The 23,836-nt window shown below is 45.6% G+C and overlaps 1 protein-coding gene across 2 annotated transcripts in view; it reads left to right on the top strand.

The window, feature by feature from the left end:
- ITGA9 (integrin subunit alpha 9) overlaps nt 1-23,836 on the top strand; it is a 337,293-nt gene that overhangs the window by 12,171 nt on the left and 301,286 nt on the right. For both annotated transcript variants that reach the window (XM_041733738.1, XM_041733739.1), the window contains exons 2-4: nt 2,963-3,090; nt 4,356-4,462; nt 12,892-13,015. In XM_041733738.1, the coding sequence (XP_041589672.1) occupies nt 2,963-3,090; nt 4,356-4,462; nt 12,892-13,015 (359 nt within the window). The remainder of the gene's footprint in view (nt 1-2,962; nt 3,091-4,355; nt 4,463-12,891; nt 13,016-23,836) is intronic.

Here is a 23,836-nt window from a genome sequence, read left to right on the forward strand (position 1 = left end):
CAATGGCACTTCTGACATGACCAGGGTCCTAGTGCCATTTGGGAGGATGTGATACAGAAGCACCTTGTTTCTTGCAGCCATTTCCCTTCCTCAGTATGGGAATAATTCTCTCCTTTGTGTAATTTTTACCAAATGAATTGCAAGTGGCATTTATTCACTGTGCTAATGTAAATTTGAAATTTGTGGGAATGTTTGGACCAAGCCCTGTCCCACTGGGGTTTTTGAGTGCAGGAGGCATTTTATGTTCCGCAGCTCCTACAACCTGACATGTGGAAAGGCAGTGGATGTTTCGGCAGTTTAGACATGTCAAACTGCTAATTCTTCTCACCTGTGAAAACACAACTGGCATTATCAAGAGCAACCCTTGGCTTGCCCTGGTGGCTCTGAAGCTCAGCGCCAGAAGCCAGGGAGGGAAATTGATCCCTTAATGTGGCTTTCTTCTCACTGGAGTTTTGTTTTGAGTGTCATCATGCATTTGAGTTAGAGCAGCCGGGAGCCTGCGAGTTGCCCTGGTGTGGTCTGTGTGGTGAAGCGCTTACAAAGATTTCTGAAGGCTGTGGGTTCCAGCCCCACCATTGCCTAAGGATTTTGCAGCTGGGGCCCACTGTGGGGGGGCTGCAGGAGTGGGAGTTGCCAGCAAGCACCTGGAAGCACAGCTTCCTGGGGTGCTACCGAGGGACTGCAGGGAAGCTTCGAGGCCTGTTCCTCTTATACCCCACTGTGTATAGACTCTCAAGTATAGACTCTCAAGACCTACCTAGAAAAAAACGGTCTAGTGAGGGTGAGTTTCCCTGGCTCACTGTGTCCTCAGAGATCCTCTGTGTTCTGGGTGTTGAGGGATTGGGCTCAGAGGCAGTGGGAATGAAGACAGGACCCACATGCCTTCTCATGAACCTGATGCCACATCTCTAAGCCAGATTAGTATGGCTGTTGGGCCTTTGCTGAGGGTCCCAGACTTTTGTTGTCTGATATATAGATCTCCATTCCTTTCAGCCAAGGTGCTGGGGAGGGAGCAGTGTCATTCTGTGGGTGGGGGTGGGGTGAATGTCATGATTCCCAAGGTGAAGGTGGCTTTCAGGACAAAGTGAGGGGAGCTTGGGCTAGCTTTCCACATCTCTGGGGAGGCTGTCTGGGGTCATTCCAACCTCTGCTAGACTGCTTTTCCACACATACATAGTAGATAATGCATTCTATTCCAAGGCCAGTGGGGAATGGTGTACTTTACAATGTGCCTGGTACCTCTTAGGGTGAATTGCATCTCCTTTCCAGGCTGCTACACATAAGAAGCAGCTCATGTTCTCCTTCAGAAGTGGCTTGGAGTTTTCTACTCTTTGGACACAGGTGTAGACCTTGTTCAGAGTCTCACCTGACAAGGCTTTTTCCAAATGGCATATGGCTCAGCACATGCTGTGCCCTATTGGTGCCATTAGAATTCTTCACTCTAGCTCGGCACTGGACTGCTCTCTGGGAACAGTACATAAACACATGAGGCAGAAGTGTTTCTGCAACACCTGCAGGGGAGCTTATTGCCAGTGTCCCCATGTTCCGTGCCTGCACAGCCCTAAGTGTATCTCTTCTGTCATCTTAGAATTCTCACTCTTTTTTTCCATGGCAGGGAAGGGGACTGCAGGGGGAGCTCATCTCCACAGCAACTTCTGGTTCATGATGAAGAAGGGATGCTGAGCTTCCTTCTTGCCCCTGTTCATATGTGAACTCTACCTCTGGTTTGGCACTGGTATAAAGGATATGGTTTATAATTCTACCCTCCTGCTATTTCTTTCCTATTTCCTCTTAGATATAGGTGCTTTGGGTGTGGTAGAGGGCAAGGGGAAGAGGGGACACAGAAGAGAAATGGCATCTCTAAATTTCCTACTTTTTGTTATTATTATTATTATTATTATTTGCTGAAGTGTCACACACATCTGGAAAAGGCCCATGTCATATATACAGTTCAATGAGTTATCACATTTGGGTTAGCTACTCCTCAGGTTGCAAATAGAACATCACAAGTTCCCCTGGAACCCCCCCCTCCCTAGCTACAACCCCCCTTGCTCCTCCCCAGAGGTAACCTGTAGCATGACCTTTAGCACCAGTTAAATTCCAGCTGCTTTGGACTTAAGATGAATGGAATCAGACAGTGAGTGCCTATTGTGCCTGATGTCTTTTGCTCAGTGCTGTATTTGTGAGATTCATCGTGTGGCAGTAGTTGCGTGCTCATTGATTTTCGTTGCCATGTAGAATGCTGTTGTATTTCTGTGCCACCATTTACCTGTATCTTCTGGCATGAGTGGACCTCTGAGTCTCCTCTAGTGTTTGGCCATGACATTTGCAGCTGTGAACATTTTTGTCCATGTCTCCTGGTAGACTCATGCATTTCTGTGGGGTGTGTTTCTGGAAATGGGATTGCCAGGCCCTCGGGTAGGCCCATGTTCTGCTTTCTTAAAAACTGCTAATTCTCTAAAGTGGTTGTCATGGTCTGCACTCCCACCAGCAGTATATGAGGGTTCTGTTTCCTCTGTATCCTTGCCAGCACTTGTAACCTTCTAGGAGGCATGGATTTCTCACTTGGACTTCTCTGATAACCAATGTTATTGAGCATCTTGTTATATGTTTATTGGTGGTTTGGTTATCTTCTTTCATCAAGTATCTGGCCTACTATTGTATTGGTTGTTTGTATTTTCCTTATTGATTTATAGGAGTTCTTTATAGGTTTTAGATATGAGCCCTTTGGTTATATGTGTTCCCAGCCAGTCTTAAGCTCTAAAGGTACCAGGAGAAAAATCTAATAGGTTCACTGCAGGGGACCCTTCCCCTTAGGCCCTCTAGCACACTTTAATGCTGGAGGAGAGTTTCTCAATAAGCGCTCAGGCAACGCACCCATGGCTGGGTGAGGATTTAACCATCAGCCTCCTCTTTCCTGGTGCTGGGTTGTGACAGAATGTCCTTTCTTCTTCACGTGCAGGGTCCTCGTGGGGGCACCAAAGGCAGACTCCAAATACAGCGCTTCAGTGAAGTCCCCTGGGGCTGTGTTTAAGTGCCGTGTCCACACCAACCCTGACCGGAGATGCACCGAATTGGACATGGCTCGAGGTGGGTGGATGTCATTGCCAAGGTGGAAATGGGTTCCATACCCTCACACTTCTTCTTTGTCTTCTCAGGGTGGCCTGATCATTAATCCCCTCTTCCTTCCATCCATCCATCCATCCATCCATCCATCCATCCATCCATCATGTGTTGAGTGCATATTACTTATTAAGCACTGAGATCTACTAGTGAAACAAAGCAAAGATCTTGCCCTCCTGGGCCATACAGATTAGTGGGCAAAGAGACATTAAAATGAATAGTCGAGTGCAAGAAGACCAGAGGGGAGGTGGGTAGTTGATCTACACATGATTGACAAGATTCACAGTAGTTAGCTGGGCAGCTGTGGGAGGCAGAACCTCCAAGCAGAGGAAAGCTTGTGCCATTTTAAAGCACCAAATGAGGACAGTATAGCTGGAGTGGTGAGCGGGAGGATGGGAGCATGGGGGGTTGACAACGCGGGCTGGGGTAAGGTGTTAAGATTTTATGTTCTGCATGAATCAGGAGGCCATTAAAATCAATCTTAGGCTTTATATTTCAAGTAGGGGAAAGATATGATAGGTGGAGGTCTTACAAAGCTCACTTTGGTCCAGTGGAAAATATATGATCCGTCATCTTTAGAATCAGGTTATATACTCGCCTGGGTTCAGAGCCCAGCTCTGCCAGTTACTAGTTGGGACTTACTGGGACTGAGCAAGTTCCATAGTCTCTTTGGCTTCAGTTTCCTTGCCTGTAAAGTTAGGACTAAGATACCTACCTTACACAATTACCTTGACAAAGTTAAGTGAGGTAAGTGTCACATAGATCCGTGCTTGGCACACTGTGGGAGCTGCTTTATTATCCCTTCAGTTCTTCACTTTCTCCAAAGTTCTTTCCCAGCAAGAAATCCTAGCTATATATTTTTTTAAACAAAGAATTGTTAAGATATTCTTTAGCTGAAAAGCAGAGGTGTCCGTGGTGTTCTTTAGTGCCACTCAAAATGACTGGTTTGTGAACTGCTGATTCCTGGTGCATAGCAGAGTAAGGAGCTAGCTTCAGAATGTAAATCACTGCACCACTTCCTTCGTGGAGCAAAAGTCTTGGCGATGAAAAAAATATTGGCTGAATTAAGCAGTCAACCGTGCATCGTGATAGAGTTGATTTACACTTTGTTCCAAGTTCCTCATTTTCTCACTGGCAGGTGACCAGCGTTTGGACTGTAGACCACCCTTTGAAAAGCAGCCAGCAGAACATCATTTCTAAAAGGAAGTCTGGCTTTTCTCTTTCTCATCTAGGGAAGAATCGGGGCATGCCATGTGGAAAGACCTGCCGGGAAGACCGGGATGATGAGTGGATGGGGGTGAGCCTGGCCCGGCAGCCCAAGGCTGATGGCCTCGTGCTGGTAAGGCCTCCGGGGGTGCTGTGGAGAAGGGGTGGCACTCTGAGGATGAATGACTTTGTGATTCCTTAGGCAGGCTGGATGGCACGGTGACAAGGGTATGGCCTTGAGGTTGCCTGCTCTGGACTACTGCTTGGACAAATGACTAACCATTTTATTTTCTTTATCTGTCAAATGTTTAACATCCGTTCCAGGGTGCAGAGGTACAGTTGTCAAAACATGACAAAATGTGGGTGAAGAGTGCTTCAGAAATCTTATTCATTACGTAAGCATTTTTGTGAGTGTGTGCTTTTCAAGGTATGCGGTATGTGAAATGCACAGGATTTAAGATTCTAGTTTGGCTTTTGACACTGGTACACTCCTGTGTAATCCCCCTGTCTCCATCAAGTTATAGATTATTTCTTCCATCCCCCAAAAGTTCTCTTGTGTTCCTTTCTAGTCCATTCCTCCCACCCTGAGTCAACCACTGTTCTCATTAGTACTACCATGGATTACTTTTTATATTTCTAGAACTTCATATAAATGGAAACCTACCATTCTTTTGTGTAAGACTTCTTTTGCTCAAAATACTTTTGAAATTAACCCATGTTGTATGTATTAGTTTATTCCTGCTTATTCCTACATAGTATTATATGTTATGAAATCCATGTTATTTTTAGTGCTTTACAGTTGACCTTTGAACAACACGGGTTGCAACTGAATGGGTCCACTTATAGGTGGATTTTTTTTTACATCACTGTAAAATGTATTTTCTCTTCTGTAGGATTTTCTTAATATTTTCTTTTCTCTAGCTTACTTTATTGTAATAATATAGTGTCTAGTAAATACAACATACAGAGTATGTGTTAACTGACTCTCCGACCTGCTGGGAAGATCGGCAGGTTCTTGATAAGGTTTCAGGTCAACAGACTATTAAGTTTTGGGTGAATCAAAAGCTTTATGCAGATTTTCAAATGCATGAGAGACTGCTGCCCCCAAACCACCATGTTGTTCAAGGGTTTACTATATTTAGTTCCCAAAGTGCATATGATATACTCAGCAGGTTCATTGGGTACTTTGCAGAGGTACAAAGAGAAGTCTTGACCCTTGAGACTTGTGATGTCCCAGAGCTAGACCATCCAAGGAGGTAGCTGCCAGCCACATGGAGTCAGTATACTTTAAATTTAGCTAAATTAAAAATTCAGGTTTTCAGTCATGCTAGACCCATTTCAAGTGATCAGTAGCAGCACATGGCTACTGGCTACTATGTTGGACAGCACACAGAGAAAACATTTCCATCACTCCAGAAGGTTTTATTAGACTCAACAAAAAAGGAATTTGTAATTACCTCAGAAATTTTGTCTACTTTTTTCTTTTTCTTTTACTCCTTCCTATTACAGTAGAACACTAAAGTACTTACATAACCTGATGTGAACAGCTTGGCGAATTTTTCTTAACCACACTCCTGCATCCTTGTTGCTAATACCAGAATGTTCCCTTGTGCCCCTCTCCACTGAGATAACCAGTATTCTGACTTCATAGGCCTTTTCTTTTCATTGACTTTTCTTGGAAGCTCTATGAAGATTTTTCTTATAAAAACATAAGATCAAGGAGGGAAAATATTACCAGCTGCCATTCATTGGAGGCTTCCTTTGGGCTACATGCTGTAAAGTGGAGTGTTTTACATATTTATATTTTATCCCAGGGGAAGTAGGTTTTCTGTACAGATCTAGGCAAAATGTTTCCTTCCCCTCTTTCAGGAGCCCACTTTATGTTAAACTTCGCCATAGCAGAGGCTATTCATGTGAATTTGGCCTGCCTTTTCACCACAAATTTATCATCTGCCCCTTGCCAGGCCCCATGGGGAAGGAGGAAGCAGCTGGATGCTATCACCAGTATGGAGGGGCCTCCCTACTGGAACCATTGTATATCTGTTGAGGGCCCCAACCCTGCTGTGTGTCGCTATGTCCAGTGCTTTAATCACTGTTGCGGTCTTCCTGGACCATCTCCAAACTTCTACATTCCTCCAGACACTGAGCCTGACCCTGACTGGACAACTTGGCCCCAGGAGGGCTCAAATGCTTGTGTGCCGTCCTCTGGAAAGGAGGGAAGAAGCTGATCCATCTCTAAATCAGGATGGCCTGAGGTCAAAATTCAGGATAGAGGAAGTGGTAGTCTGGTGGTGGTATAACACACCATGCTCTAGAGTGCTTGGAGCTTAGAGCCAGAGGTTGATCCTGTTAAAACATTTCCTCCTCCCATAGAAGGATAACCTCTGTGTGGCCAAGAACTTAACTTCCAGAGGGTTCTGTGTCACTGCAAATCAGTCTGAGGAGGGAGCTGTCTCTGGAGATGTGATCAGTGGTAACGATTACAGGAATGAGTTAGCAAAGGAAACCAAGAAGGCAGAGCCAGTGCTTAGTGGAGATAGTGCTCTGATATGATAATCTACTGTGATAATCCTGCTCTCATTCATTGCATGCAGAGCTATTTTTCTCATGTTTTATACAATTACTGCTTCATCCATTCAGTAAGTCACCCATGAGTGTTAGAGAAGAAGAAGCATCCAACGGCATTCGTTTCCCTCATGTTTTTTTTTTTTTTACTGTAGTCAAAGACATAACGTAAAATCTACCATCTTATCCATTTTTATTTTTAATTTTTATTTTTTTTAAAGATTTTATTTATTTATTCATGAGAGAGCGAGAGAGAGAAAAAGAGAGAGAGAGGCAGAGACACAGGCAGAGGGAGAAGCAGGCTCCATGCAGGGAGCCTGATGTGGGACTCGATCCTGGGACTCCAGGATCACGCCCTAGGCTGAAGGCAGGCGCTAAACCACTGAGCCATCCAGGGGTCCCCCGTCTTAACCATTCTTAAGTGTGCAGTACAGTAGCATTATCTGTGTGTACTTTGTTGGGCTACAGATCTCTGAAGTTTTTCATCTTGTAAAACAAACTCTGTACCATTGAACACTTGCCCCCTTCTTGCTGCCCCCAGCCTCTGACAACCACCATTCCTCTGTTTCTAAGAGTTTGACTGTATTAAATAACTCCCGTAATTGGAATCATGCAGTATTTATCTTGTGACTGGCTTATTTCACTTGGCATAATGTCCTCGAGGTTCATACATATTGTAGCATATGACAGTATTTCCTTCTTTTTAAAAATTTATTTATTTATTTTTAAAAGATTTTATTTAGTCATTCATGAGAAACATTTGCACATGTGCCATCTTGCTAGGAAAGGCTTGTCCTGAATCTTCTCTGTTCCCAGCCCCCTCCATCCTCCCTGGTTGAGACTCATTTTCCTCCTTGAAGCCTGTCATTTGGTGACAGTGCTTTCTGGAATAAGCTTAGCATCTTTGAGCTCATTAGGAACTGAGCATTATGTTGTTACTTCTGTATGTATAATTTATCTTGTGTGTATGTCTCCTTTATTATGGAAGCTGCTTGGGGAGAGGCCACATCTTTTACCCTTCTCATGGTCAGTGCTTGGAGATGATCTCTCCAAAGAGGGGTGTTGAAAAGTGTGTTTGAATAATATAAGGGCTGAGTGTCACTGTTAAAACAACTAGAAAGGAAATCAGTTGCCATCCCTTCTTGGTGGCTGACTGGTAGACAGGCAAAATGCTATAAAATGGCCCTAGAGTGACACCAAGGTACAGGGAATGGTGATGTCATCCATATTTACATGGAGACCTTTTATCCACTTGCTTTTTCTTTAATGTGTCAAGTCTACCTGTCAGGGCTTTCTGCAAGGCAAGTATTTATTTGAAAATTACACACAGGAAGGTGGGTGTTTTTCAAACACCTTTTGAATGTTCAAGAGGTACCTGGGGTGTGAGTGTAGGACCTGTATCCCTAGGGAACAGAATATTGGATTCCAGGGCAGGTTTGAAGAGGGGGAGGTGGGTGGGTTTTTTAAAAATGGCATCTGGTACTGATTAAAAGTAAAGAAGAGGTGGAGAATTTTTTTTTAATTTTTTTTTTATTATTTATTTATGATAGTCATATATATAGAGAGAGGCAGAGACAAGGCAGAGATAAAGGCAGAGGGAGAAGCAGGCTCCATGCACCGGGAGCCCGACATGGGATTCGATCCCGGGTCTCCAGGATCGCGCCCTGGGCCAAAGGCAGGCGCCAAACCGCTGCGCCACCCAGGGATCCCGAGGTGGAGAATTTAAAAGCTGTGACAGGGCGTCAAATGTCTCATTGACAAATGATGTTCTCTCACCCCTGAACCCGGCATCCAGCCCTGGCTTTGCCGGGGTCTTGACTTGCAGGTGTTGTGGTACCTTCCTGTTTTCCCCAGCGAACAAATGATAGCAGGTGCAAACACAGCATCAGGATTTGGGGCAAGTCCCTTTCCTCTCTACGCTGTCCCCTGGCACCCCCAGTGTGCAGATGACAGAGAAATGGAGAAAAAGAATTAGTTTCCTGCCATCACCACCCAACCCCCGCCAGCATAGGCATAGACTCTTTTCTTGGACTTGGGAAGGCACCTCCAAATGTTCAAATCTGATGTTTCTGCTTTTCAGTAGTCTCCAAGGCTCAGATGACAAGTAATTGAAGCGTCTAGATTACTTCTGGTGGCAGCAGCGTTCTTGGCTGTGTGCTGTGTCCTCTCCAAGTGACAGGGCAGTCCCTTCCTATTCACCATTTCTCACCTGTCTGCTGTTTTCAAAGCTGCAGAGTCCATTTTTGCATTTACTTCTGTTGCCATGTTTCCTGGCTGTTGGTTAGAGAACTTTTAATGAACTATAACACATGCAAGAAAGGACACACATAATTTGTATTCACTCTGATGAATTGTCATTTGGTCAACATTCTCAGAATGGACTTTCCCAGCACCCAGGGACCTCTTCCCTGTGCCTCCTAGGCCACTCCATCCTCCCTTGGAGCAGGGCAGGGGGCTTCCTTCTTGGGTAGGGGGAGATCTGTGGCATCATGTCCCTGACCCCCTCCACCCACTGTTCTCGGTGGCCCAGGGCCTGGCCCTGGCTGTGGAGGGTGGACCCGAGGTGTGGTAATAGCTCTGGACATCTGTGTAAGAGGGTGGAGATGGGGGCCTATGTGCCTTTGTGGCTGAGCCATTGGGAGAGGCACCCCCTACACCCCGCCCCACACACTGCCTGCCCGGGAAGGACGTGCTGTTTCCATACAACAGAAAAGACCTTTGAAATAAAAATTGCTCATATTCTCCTTTTTATTTTTTTGGAATTAAAAAAACAGTCCTAATAACTGGAAGGATGTCAGATTCTAAGATTTGGGGTGATGCTAGATGACCCTCCCCGTTCTTATGATTATTTGGAATCTGAGTTTGGCCAGTCTTGCTATTTTTAGAGAATACTCTTTTTCCTGTTCTTTCCTGCTCTGGCCCCCTTCCTCCCTCACAGCAGAACTCATTTGGAGAGATTGATGAGGTTAGTAATCCTTTGGAGACAGTCCCTAGGAATTTTTTTTAATGCAGGAGTCAGATTGACATGCGTGTGTATACATAATGATAATCAGAGCTAAACAGTCTTTTCTTTCTATAATTTATATTCAGAAATACTCTTCATTGTTTTCCTACATGCATACTGCCTTTGACACTTTGATCTCTGACCTCACAAAATGCCTTAATTTCAGTTTAGTTTACTGTGAAATGTAATATTTGGATTTTCTAGGAATTCTCCAAGATCACTCCTTAAACAGTTTATGGCACTTAAAAAAACAAAATAAAAACAAATGAGGAGACAATAAACTAGACATTAAATGCAGAGTGTCCTTCCTTAGAAGAGTCAGCATGCCTCACGATAAACATCCGCCTCTTTTTATGGTCTCTCCAGCCCAGAAAGACAATAAAATGCAGTAAGCCCTGGAAGCCAGGGGCTTTGCTAAGTCTATAAGTTAAAATAGAAGTAATTTACCTGCCAATTCAATGGCTTGCAAGGCATCAGAATTGAGTCAGAACTAAACATTTTAAAAATCAACTACTTAGTGGGTTGGAGCGATGATGTGCTTTATGACAGATTGGTATAGCCCCTTGAGAAACATGCTGCGAATGTGAAACTATCAAGTGGAGAGAAATGAAGATGGTTTGCAGTGTAACAAGAGATTTATTTTATGTAGTTTCATGTCCTAGGGCAAGAGCCAGTGAGTGTGTGGGCACATTCTTATTTCCAGTAGTTTTGTCCTTGGGCAGAGAGTGCCCTTGTTAGGGGTCCTGTGGGCAGTTGGTTTGAAGGAATGAAGAGCAGAGAGGCTGGCAGACAGTGATTTTCATCATAGGATGATCTGAGGACCCCAAAGAGGCACCTCTCTCATTTGGTGACCTGCGGATTTCACTGGGCTCCAGAGTGGTTATTTCAGGGGTGTTGGAGCCTGTGGGTAAGGCTGGTAGCCCAACAGCTACTAGATCTGTCTCAGGCGGTGTGTTTGATGGCTGCTCAGGCAGGAATAGAAAGTTTTAAATGGAAAATGTTTTCTAGTGAGATGAGGAGGACCCTGAAACAGTGGGTTCCAGGCCTGTTTATAATACTTGCTAGCTCTGAGCCCACTTGGGGTTCCCATGTGGAAAATAGGAATTCTGAAGACTCCTTTGTGCACCCTCTAGAGTTGTAGAAGAATATGGGCCATATAAATGCTGAACATTGTGGCTTGTTGTACATTTGAAGGAAAGAAAGCAAGAGGTTAAACACTCTGATTATTTTAAAATGTGGTATTTTAAGAAAACAGATTTGTAGGCCAGAGTGAGGTGAACTGGTAGCAGAAGTGAGTGGGGCATGTCCATGAGAACCGGGCATGTCCTCAGAGTAAGCAGATCGGTGCCTAATCCAAACTTGTGGATATTGGGATGTGGATAGGCCTTCTCACATCAAGTGGGCAGTTATGTCTGAGGGTGAGGCTGGGGGTGTTCTTTGGTGGGTGGGGAAGGGTGCACCCAGCCTCCGTTCCTCCCACTGGCTCCCATTCCAGTGTCTGTTGGAGCCAGTGCTGGGAAGCTGCTCAGAATGCTGACTAGGGGGTCTGTCCCTAACGGCCTCATCTCACACACGCCAAGCTCTCGCTTGCCTCAGAGCCCTCTGCCCTGAGCCTCCCTCAGGTGCCCTCCCAGGCACTCCCTCACTTTCTCAGGCCTCTGCTCAGATGGCACCTCCTCAGAGTCACCATTCTTGACCTTTCTATTGAAACCAGCTGATTTCTGGCATGAGGGAACTTTGGGGTGAGATGGAAACATTTTATATCTTGCTTCGGGCCTGTTCACATAAATGTACACCTTTGTCAAAGTGCATTAAATGGTATACTTGAGACTTGAGCATTTTGCTGTGTGTAAATCTACTTTGAAAATAGAACCATCAACATTTAATTCTGGTTAATGATGTGCACGCTGAAATGTTTCTGTAGGCAACAACAGCCAAGTAAGGGCAATGGTTCAACCTTTGCCCCAAACCAGCTCAAAACAGGAGCTTCCCAAAGTGTGCCCTGGCCCAGCAGCCTCAGGAGGACTAGAGTGTGTCTCTCCCTTCAGACTGACCCTTCAGACTGACCCAGGGCTCTGGCTGTTCATTGCTGTATCCTCAGGCCCAGCACAGAGCCTGGCACACAGTGGGTGCTCAAGAACTAGTTGACTAAGTGATCAGATGCACCTGTGAGGCCTGTGTAGCCATCCTGGCCTGAGGGCCTCAAGGTCCATGTTGGGGGTTATTTCCTTTTCACTTGGCTTCGTTTTCCTGCCTTCCTGCTCTCCTAGGTGGTTCCCCAGGGCCCATCCATGCTACTCGCAGCACATACCCTGAAGCTCTCTCTTCTCCTCTGCCCCACCACCCCATCCTGGGCCACATCAGTATCTGTTCCCACCTGATGTTCACTTCTGCTCTTGCCCACCTGCAGCCTCCACATGGTGGCTGTTCTCTTTCTGAACCATAAAGCAGATCATGCCACCTACCTGTGTCAGCTTCCCTTGCACATCCACCAAAATAATAGCCCTCAAGGTCCACTAGACCCCCATGGGCTAGCTCTGTCCCCTTTCTGACCCCTTCCCTCCCGCCAACGGCCCTCCTCTCCCTCTAACCTCCAGGCCTTTCTCACTGCTTCCTCAGTTCCCAATGACCGCTGTGTCATGCTTAGTGTGGCTGGCTGGCTCTCCTCTCTCCCTGACCTCTGTCCTTTCCACCCACAGAGTCTCCATCCCATAACCCCAGTCTTTCCCTCCCAGGGCTCAGCTCCAGGTATAACCCTTGTTAGTTTACATGTTTCCTGTCTCTTCCTAGTAGCCTTCCAGGGGCTTGTTCTTGTTTAAAGAGGCTGCTGATGCCCCAGATACTACCTGGTGCCAAGCCATGGCTGGGCAGGAGGGAGGATGGCTTTCTGACCCCTCTGTCTCCTCACACAGAAGAACCTGGCACTGCCAGAGCTCTGCTTTGGGACCTTCTGGGGCTGACTTCCCTGCTCTGACCTCGTCTCTGTCCTTTAGGCCTGTGCCCACCGCTGGAAGAACATCTACTATGAAACAGACCACATCCTGCCCCATGGCTTCTGTTACATCATCCCGTCCAACCTCCAGGCTAAAGGCAGGACGCTGATCCCTTGCTATGAAGGTGAGCACTGCTGATCCCTGCCCCCTGCCCCCGCCACAGCACCCCCAACAACTCCCATCATCTCCATTTCCCTCAGCTTTCCAAACTAACTGGGGGGCAGCCCTGGATCCCTGGTTTGTCTCTTGGCACCCATGGGCCTGCCCAGGGAATGGGGATGAGCAGAGGACCATGGTTTCAGACCCTGCCCAGCCCCAGCCCTCCCCATCTCTGTCCAGAGCCCAGGGTGCTTACCGAGCTATATGAAGTCTCAGCAAAATTCACTAAGCCTCAGCCAAGTGATTAAGCAGAATTTGGTTTTCTGGCACTGCCACATGCTCTGTAGCCCTGGGAAACCTACTTTTTCTCTCTGGACTTTGATGTCCTCTCCTGAAAACCCAGAGGTTGGCTCAGATGGTCTCCACAGTCCTAGCTCCCCAGATGGTCCTAAGGCTCCCAAGGCAGCTCTGTGGACAAATGTCCTGAGGCAGCAGGAAAAGGAAACCCAGATTCAGTAATTCCGTGATACCTCAAGGCTGATTTTCCTTCCCATCTGGTCCACATGCTCTCATGTAAGTTTGAAGACCTCTTTGCCAAGGGGCGCTTGGGATCTTGGAAAGAAATGTATTTTCTCAGGATTCCTGCTTAAAACCTCCAAACAGAGCTGATTATTATTATATTTTTTTAATTAATTTTTTTGAGCTGATCATTATTTAGTTTGGTTGAACTTGAGCTTTAAGGATTCAGGAAATGCTCTCCTTTTCATCAGTCTTATAAATTGTACACTCAGGTTTTCTCTGCCTAATTCTGAGTGAGCTAGCACTTGTTCCCTCTGAGAGCTATGCTGTTAGTATTTTAGTTCCCCCTCTAATTTATTTGCTTGGACTGAAGTCTCCACTAGCCTGTGTCCACATTTCCTCTGGGCCTCCCTGGGGTTTCCCAGGTTTCAAATTTTGTGGCCACCAAAGAGGTTTCTGAGAAATGCTGTCTGGACACATGCATTTTTCTGTCCAGTCCCCAGAGGACCGTTCAGGGCCCTGAAAGGGACTTGGGTGTCCTGAGCAGGTGTTCTTTGCAACGGCCTCACAGAAGAACTGGCAGGGGCCCAGCAGGAGGCATGAACCCTGTCCTTCCGTGGGGGCGAGGCTTATGCTTTCCTTCTGTGTCAGCATTGGATGAGCTGTGGTGGGACCATGGGGGAAATGGAACTCTGGCCCTGTTCATCTCTCTGTTACCCCAGGCAGACAAAAACCTCCATGTGAAAAATGGATGTGATGTAGTCAGTTAACGGAGAGGCACAGGTAGTATAAATGCATCCATAAGGGGTCAAGACTGTGTTCTGACCACCCCAGCTTACTCCTCACTTGCCCTACCCCCATGGAAGAAAAGGGGAAGCCCCTGAAATAAGTCTTCAGGTAGCCTGCTGGCCTGGGGGAGGTGAAGGGATCAATCCAGGGATATTGAATCCAAACTAGTTATGCAATAGCCCAGGAGGTTGGTTTTTTTCCCAGAAGACGTGTTGTGAAATGGGGACATGTTGCTGTGCCCACTGACTCTTCTGTGTGCCATCGTAAGTATCAGAATGCAAAAGGACAGACCTCTGAAGAGGTTGCTAGAGCCCATAGCCCCCATGGCTCACACTTGAACCTAATGTGTTGGTAAGTGGCTGTGAGATCAGTGCTGGGCCAGTGTTGGCTTGGGGACTTTACACCATCTGTCATTTAATCTTTATAACTCCCTTCACTTGAGTTTGAATATGGGTAGTTTTCTGGAGGTCATCTCAGAAGACCCCAGTCGGGGCGTGGGAAGCAAGAGAGGGAAGGGAAGGCAGCCTATAAGGGATGTTACCTACAGGTTCCTATCCTGGGCAGCTGGGCACAGTCTCTGGGGAGCCCTGGGGCCAGCACAGAACACACCTTGGGATTAACCACCTGTGGTGTGTAGGGGCTGGAGTCTTTCCACTGTTCTATCCTGGGGGGGGGAGGCAGGGAAAGCCCCCCCCCCCCCGCCATGGAAAGATGCACATGCTGGCCACCAGGCTGCATCCTGGAAATGGTGATGGTGCTGGAGGCCCCTGATGCTTGGCAGGAAGGTGGAAGCCCGTGTGAGCCGATGAGGGCCATAGCTGGGCCAGATGACAGGTCGGCTCAGGTCTGCTCCACATGTCCCTCATTCCCAAGTGCATGTGAACTCTCAGCCTGGGCCTTAAGAGGTGTCATGTATTTCTTCCCCCTCTGGGTGCTTGGGACCCTCACCACGGAATGTGCCCCCTGTGGCTCAGTGGTCCCAGAAGAGCTACATGTGGAACAGACCTGAACTGAACCTGCTGACTGAGTCCAACTAGATCAGCCAAAGCCCAGCTGATCTGTGGGAGGAGGAGTGGGAAATGAGTATTTGTTATTTGTCACAGACATTTCGTGGTTGTTAGGCAGTAATAGCTGACATCGAGCTCGTCTCATGATCCCAGATTCCTTACACAACAGTGAATGTACCATCAACCCAGGCTGCCAGGATTGCTCTTTGACTGTTCCTTGACTTAATGATGGCCAGACAGAGCCAGCAAACAAATTAGCAAAATGGCGGTGCCCCTGCCCAATCGTTTTCCTCCATGGGCTCACATGTACTTCTGTATGTTAACTCATTCACTGGGAAAGGGAGCGTTGGAGTATAAGAGCAGCCCCTAGAACAATGTGGCACTGAGGAGAATGTTTCTGTGGTTTTTGTTTCTGTAGGAGGCAAGGGGTGGCAGACACTCAGATTTCTCTAGAAGACTGGCTTGGCAACATGCATGTTGCCGGCCATAGTTAGAGGAGCCTTGCCTGTGCCTTGTTAACTTTGGGGATGTCCACCTCCCAGTTTTGTGGACTACTTTGGGTCTTCAGGCAACTATATTTTCTCTTAATGTGGAAAAACTCGGTGACTCAAACTCTATGTTCCAAGTGAGGGATCACATTACAGCAAGTACAGTACAATAGAAGTACTTCAGAATTCAACAGGACCTTTTGGATATCATCTTAACGAGCCTATCTTTATTGAGGTCTAGGGATGTGGTGTGGCTTTTTCAAGGCCAAGTTTTTGTTTCCTTTCTGTTATTCATATGTCATACAATGGAGAGGCAAAGTAGCATGGTAGCTAAGAGCATAGACTCTGGACCCAGCATGCCAGACTTCAAGTCCTGGCTTTCCCCTAAGCTACCTCAGGGGTCTGTGAAAAAGATGGAGTGAGTTAAAACTTGTTAGTTCTTAGAATAGTGCCCAACATGTGCATGTGCGCATGCATGTGTGTGCATGCGTGGTAAACATGAATATTCTGATATTCCATATTCTGTGCTAATGTACTGTATGCTAGGCAAATGTTTGTTAATCACTGTGGGGTGACTAATTTGTCTGCTAGGGATAGAGTCCACATAATCTTAAGTGCCTGATAGATAAAACCCAAGTGACACACCGTTCCCGGTGTGAAGAAGTTCTCCATGTACAGGGGAAAACAGGGGAAACATGATCTTTCACAAGTGGGAGAGCTGTGTGGGGAGAGAATTTCACGCCAGTGTGTCCTGCAGGGCGCCTCTCCCCAAGGGCCCAACCTACATCCAAGGTCTAAGTGGCATTAAGACAGCTTATTTCATTTTCCAGCTGGAGAAATGGATGCCCACTTAGAGTCTGCAGCCAAGTGGGGCTTCCGGAAGAGGAATGGTGGGAATCCATCGTTGGTCATGGTGGTGGGTGCTGGGAAGGGAGGGGCCCTGCCTCCTCTGAATGTGCATGCTGTGGAATAGCTGAAGGACCACTGATGGGTGTGGAAGGTTTGGTTGAGTCCTGCCCTTTTGCCCATCTGTCTCTATGGCCCCAGGCCTGTGGCTGGGCCTCCATTGCATTACCTCTAAGGATTACCATCAAGGGCTCCGGAGAAAATTCAGAAGTGCTCAGAAAAACCATGCATTGTTCTCTCACTGTGGCCTTATTGAGAGTTCTTGGAGGGTCACCTGTGCTCTCTTCAGAATGTTGCCAGGTCTGTTTAGTAGACGAAAGCCTCGAAGTCTGTAGGCCCCTGTCCAGACAGTCTCAAACTTTTGAATTCTTAAAACATCAGTCTTTGGCACAAAGACATTTTTCTCATGACTTTTCAGGTGCTTCCTGTTTCTGGTTGGGTGGGAAATGCTATCAGAATATCCTGTTTGGAACCAGGAAATGTAGAGGGAATGGGAAACAAAAATGAATTTAGAACACAAAGTAAAATAAACCAATGGAGCATACCATTAAGTCAGCCGTTTATGTTTGATATGAAAACAGCATCATTACTACCATATGGTGTTTGGATTTATCCGAGTGTGTGAGAAAACAAGAAATTCAATGGGATGACATGGGGGAAACTATTTGTAAACTGAAGAACAAGTGCTATGAAACCTGTTGCTATTGACCAAGTCACAGTTTAGGCTCCTCAAAGTGAAGTTCATGCATTGTTAATATCAGGCATGGAGATTTCTCTCATCCTTTGCCCTCGAGCTTACTGAGACAAGAAGCCAGAGCTTGGCAGGAGGGGGGCTGTAAACAAGTCATTTATTTATTTATTTATTTATTTATTTATTTATTTATTTATTTAAGAGAGCATACATGTGAGCGGGGGAAGGGACAGAGGAAGAGAGTCTTCAAGCAGACTCCCTGCTGAACATGGAGCCCCACTCAGGGCTCCATCTCATGACCCATGTGATCATGACCTGAGCCAAAACCAAGAGTTGGACACTCAACCGACTGAGCCAACCAGGCCCCCCTCAAGTCATTTTTTTTATTGTGACAAAAGAGCCTCACTAATATGGAAAAATTGTGGAGCAATGCTGATTTTTTAAAGAAGCACAATTAGAGCACTGTTGTATGTTAGACCCAGTTTCAGAATCTTGCTTTAACACTCACTTGTTACTGTGATTGAACCTACTACGTCTGGGTAATTTTGAGTAATCCCTCTGAGACTCAGTTCTTTCATCTATAAAATGGGGAGATTAGCCCACTGAAGAGGTATTTGAGGTATATAAGGTGCCTAGCCTAGAGTGAACACTCGACGAGTATGAATTTTTTAGCTAACTCGAGTGCCTTAATGCTATCCTTAAACCTTCAGAGAAGGTTACTAGCAGATCTTGCTTTAATGAATAGGTAATGAAGGGTAGAAAATTGGGTATTACAAAAATGATTTTAAGATCCATCGAAAAAAAAGATTCCATGAAAAGATGACAATTTCATAAATATCTTTAAAGATCCTATTTGCACAATTTATTTGCTAGTAAGCTCTCCTCTCTCCTTTTTGTAGATGTTTTAAAGTTTAATTCATGCCATGTTTAAACGTTCTCAAGCTAGGAATTGTTGGGGTCTGAATTTATCAAATTTCACTGTGCTTTAAAATTGTTCCATTGATTCAAAAGACTTCTGTGCCATTGTCTTTATTTGAGAGTGAGTGTCCTTTTATTCCTAGTTGCTTTTGCATCTCTCAAGACAAGGTTCATTTCTAGAAAAGAAAATAGATCACATAGATCACACATTCACATGTGAAGGTACCCCCCCCCTCCCCGTTCTAGTGTGAAGTGCTGGAGTTCCACAGGGAATAAAAATCAATCAAGAGCCATTTGCAAATGAAAAGGATTTGAGGTTTTGTCTTGTTTTGTTGTGTTTCTGTTTTGTTTTGGAGAGAACCATAAGAAGCTGAGTTGATCCATTTAAAAATTTAAGAACAAGCCCCATAAATTTTTATTAAATAAAGAACTTTACATTTACATAGGATTTTATGGTTTCTAAAGAGCTTTCATAAACATTATCTCATTTAAGTAAATACAGCAAATTTAAAAACAGATGTAGTTCTGTATTATAGCCAGTTAATGTGGAGAAGGGACCCTGAGGCTGGGAGAGGGAGGGAGGGTAGCTGGAGGGAAGAACCAGGGCTAGTGGAGGTAACCAAGTCTCTGGCAGTGGCTCTTGGAGTTCAGGGAACCCCATCAAGTTTTAATTTTGGTGCCAAAAATTTTTATCATGGGCACAAATATAGTCTGTACTTCAAACATGTTTCCATACATTGTATGGAATTATTGATTGCTTAAACTATATCATCTATATATCTATATACATCTGTATTATCCTTACAGATGTCTAAATTTTATTAATCTCATCTCCTAAAATTGCTAATCTGTATGACAGGTTTTTATTCCTTGGGTTTTATTCCTCTCAGAGAAACTGACAGATTCAGATTTACTGACCGGGTGCTAGGGATTGTGCTAGGGCACTTAACATTTATGATCATACTGAGTAACGACCCCATTTAGGGAGTAAGAATTCTTAACTTCATTGTACAGATGAGAAAACAGACTTGGAGAGGTTGGTGAAGGTCACAGGCTTATCAAGCAGAAAAAGGATTGTTGGCATTGAAATTCAGAGCAAGTTTCTTTGTACCACCTATTCGGCGGATGTTGGTTTTTGTGATTACTGGGATGCTGTGGCCCCTCACTGAGCAAAATCTCCTATTATGTCAAAATTTTATTCTGAATTTTTAGGGCACTGTACTAGAGGCTCCTCAAGCTGTATTGCAGTTTTGCAGTTTTGTCTATATTTTGTAGCACAAAATATAGACAAGTTCTAGCAGATGCAAGGGGAGATGAGGCTCCTCAGCCTGATGACATTTTACTGGAGGACTATCTGCTCTATGTCCTAGGTGTTTCTTTAACTTGTAGTTATGAGTGTTAGTTTTGGTCATCATGTGAATTCTTTTTTTTTTTTTTTTTTTTTAAGATTTTGTTTATTTATTTGAGAGAGGGAGAGCAGAGAAGGAGAGGGAGAGGGAGAAGCAGACTCCCCACTGAGCAGGGAACCTGATGCAGGACTCGATCCTAGGACCCAGGATCATGACCTGAGCTGAAGGCAGATGCTTAACCGACTGAGCCACCAGGCATTGCATCATGTGAAGTCTACTCAGCTCTGAGCCACTGAGATGTGCCTATATGTTCAGAGTCACTGTTTTTGGAGGGATGAAAGATAACATACAGTGTACAGTGTCTTGGGCATTTCAGGCTGCTGTAACAGCAACCTAAACAACAAACATTTACTTCTCACTGTTCAGGAGGCTAGGAAGTTCAAGATCAAGGCCCTGACCTATTCAGTGTCTGAAGAGGGCCCTTTTCTCTGTCCTCACATGGTGGAGAGCAGAGAGAGGCAGGCTCTCTAGACTCCCAAGAGGGTACTAATCCCATTTATGAGGGCTCTGCCCCTGTGGCCTCATCTAATGCTAATCCCCACTGCTTGATACCAGGGAGTATGGTTTTAACTTAGGAATTTTGGGGTGACACACACATTTAGTCTGTAACACACAGTACGTTGAATGTAGGTATACTGTTTTGTGCCTGTAAAGTTGCTTGTTTCTGTTTCTGAAGTAGGGAGCTGGCAAAATTGGTACTATTTAAAGATCACAAAACATTACATTTTTTTAAAAACATTTTTTATAAGAAAATACATAACATGGGATCCCTGGGTGGCGCAGCGGTTTAGCACCTGCCTTTGGCCCAGGGCGCGATCCATGGAGCCTGCTTCTCCCTCTGCCTGTGTCTCTGCCTCTCTCTCTCTCGCTGTGTGACTATCATAAATAATAAATAAAAATTAAAAAAAATACATAACATAAGATTTACAATTTTAACCATTTCAAAGTGTGCTGTACATGCATTCACTAGTGTGCAGCCACCACCACCCATCCCTAGAACTTTTTCATCATCCCAAACTGATACTCCGTCCTCATGAAACAACTCTGTTACGAACCCTCCACCAACCCTAGGCCCTAGCAACTGCCATCCTGCTTTGTCTTAATGAGTTTGACTTCTTCAGAGACCTCATATAAGTGGAATCATGCAGTCTCTGTCTTTTTGTGACTGGCTTATTTCACTTAACGTGATGTCCTCAAGGCTCATCCATATTATAGCATGTGTTAGAGTTTCCTCATTAAGACTTAATATTAAGACAATACTCCACGGGATTCATGTGTATACCACATTTTGTATATCCACTCATCCACAGATGGAAAACATTTTTTCCTAGGGCTAAGAATGTTATCACCGCCAGTGTGCTCTGTGAAGCATGATGGTGTCTCTGAAGCAGATTGGCAGTCAGCAAGCCTGCCCTTTACTCCTACCTCAGGCTAATTTGCTGTGTGGCCTTAAATAAGCTGCTTGCTCTCTCTGAGCGATGGTGGCTTTATCTGTAAAAGAAAGAGATGAGGTTCAGGTGATAGATGTGCTCACAAGATCTTGTCCCCTCTGAAAGCTGCTTTCACATAATTGGAAGCTACTGGCTTTATGTAGTTTACCTTTAATGCCCACCATAGCTTAATTGTCCATTATTTTGAGAAAATGTTTTCCCTTGCTCTCTAACCTAGCTATTTAGGTCATTTATATATATATTTTTCCATTTAGACTGTCGTGCCTCACAACTGCAGGCAGTTTTGTCTTTTCAGTTTTATATGTTGAAATGCCCCAGTTACTAGTAGAGATCTGTCTGCCCAAGTTCATTGTCCTCTAAATTGTTTAATGACCAATTATTTGATGTTCACTCAGAAATTGAGCAAAAATTCAGGAATAATTTAGGACTAGAAAGCTGTCCTCCTCCCATTTCATGGCTAAGTTCAGGAGCTATGGAAAAAAACAATTTTAAAATTGATGCATTAAAAAGACTCTCTTTGAAAGAGGAAACTTTCTTAAATGGGAAGAGAGATTAGTAGGAATAATATGTTACACTGTCTGTAAATCTTGATCTTTCCACGGGTTGGTTTTATCCCACCAGCATTTCTGGAAGAGTGCAGGAAGTGACCCCACCCCATTTAATTCTTGAATGAATTAAAATTCATTAGTGTAAGCTCTGTGTATTGAGTTGTGGGTTGTGAACATTTGGAAACTAGCATTTTTTCCCTTTCTGAATTGCCTTCTGTTTAGACAGGGTTTAGTAAAACCAGCAGCTAAACCAAGGAAAATACTACCATTTTTAGAGCAGAGGAGCCATACAACTTAATGGATCGTGTGGGACACAGGCCAAGTAATTCAGACCCGCCCACAGCAGAGAGAAAGGGCTTTGCTCCAACCTGTTTCTGCCTCTTCCAGGTGATTTCCAGGTCTCCTCGTTCAACCACATCTTTCTTCCAAGGTTCGGTTCCTGTGGATTTAACAGTGTTAGGTTTGTTATGGAAGGACAATAGGCTGCTGTCATGACAACCCTGATCCCCCTTTGCTGCTTCAAGGTGAATAAATGTGTCCCACGCAGTGAGGGAGGGAACCAGCTTGTAGCTCTCCACCTGGCCACATCCTGGGGGCAGCTGGACAATGCGTGGACGTGTCCAGGAGCTGCCCATGGCAGCGCCGCAGCCTGTGTGTGTGCGGGACAAGTTCTGGGAACACCAGAGATGGGAGGAAGTCCCACCCCATCCTTGCAGCCTGCACGGCCTGGACTTCTCAGTGGAGGAGGGATTGTGACCTGGGGGGTTCCTTGAGGACCCCGGATGGGGCAGCTTCTTATTTCCATACCTACCTCCCCTTTCAAAGCTCTGGTATAGAGGGTTTCCTGCCTTCTCAGGAACTGGATCTGCGTGTTCTGTCCTGTTCCTCCTGAGGCCCTAGGGGAGATGGGATTGTCCAAGGTAGAATCAGCCAACCTAAGTTTAGAAAGCCCAGAAACATCAATCCTGTGGGTCCCTGTCCTACTCCAATCGCAACTGCCACCATCCTTAGGCCTCTGGGGTTCATGATGGCTCTGGGTAGAGAACTCAGAATTCCTGGTACCCAGGACTCCCTTCCCAGCAAGGCTGGGGGTGAAGGTAAGGGAGCCTGACTGATTGGAAGACAGAAGGTAGGGCAAGCAGAGCACAGGGCGCAATGGTCCAAGGGAAGGGAAGTTGGAGAACCCGGGTGCTTAGTGGCCGGAGGAATGTACAGTCTTCTTACATTGCTGCCCAGGCCTTGGGTCTATGCACAGAGCCACATGTGTGCACACCCTCCCTTACTGCTCCAGCACCAGCACATCCCAGTCACTGACATGAGGCTGGTGTTGGGGACAATGAAATAAATGATTCATCTTGCTGTTGAATAAACCGTGAGGGACAAACACTTTTTGTGACGGGGAGAGGGTATCATTTACATTTACCTGCAAGGTCACTCAGAGAAGCTGAAGAGGACTTCTGGAAGGCTGTGGATGGCTCAGATAGGAAAGGGTCTAATCCAGTCACACCAGTTGAGCCTTCCCAGACTAGAGTTGCTACTACTGCCTCCCCTCACTGCAAAGCATGTGTAGTGGGATGGAGTGGGGTTGGAAGTATTAGGACTGGAGCCTGTTCCAAGTTGAAGTGGTTAATCAAGAGTTACAGAAGTTTCTGGGAGGTCAGAGTTACAGGTACTAGTCTGGAGCCCCACGTGGTTGGATTTGATTCTTTGTCCTAGAGCACTCTGAGAAGGTGGGTATAGGCCCTGGAATCTCAGAAAGTCAAAGCCAGTGGGATGATGCCTTTGTTCTGTGTCCCTGGCCCTCGGACCTCTGATGAGGTGTTCCCAGCTCAGGGACACTGGGGCTGGCTTCTAACGGTACCTTGATGCTGGCTAAGGGCAGGGGGCTGGTAGTAGGGCTTTACCTTGCAGGACTTTCTCGCGGGGCCAGGAGTGGGGTATTCCTAGATTCCAATATGTCTGTGCCCCCCTTAGAAGTCCTGGCTCCTGCTTCTGGCATAGAGCTGGCCAGCACAGTCCAGGGATGAGGTAGAGAAAGACAAGTTTTATATCTACTATTTTTGGAGTCCCCATGACAAAGGAGACCTTGAGACTGTTTCCTTTAAAACATGAAAGATTCC

Source organism: Vulpes lagopus, chromosome 19, assembly GCF_018345385.1.
Source record: "Vulpes lagopus strain Blue_001 chromosome 19, ASM1834538v1, whole genome shotgun sequence".
NCBI classification, from domain to species: domain Eukaryota; kingdom Metazoa; phylum Chordata; class Mammalia; order Carnivora; family Canidae; genus Vulpes; species Vulpes lagopus.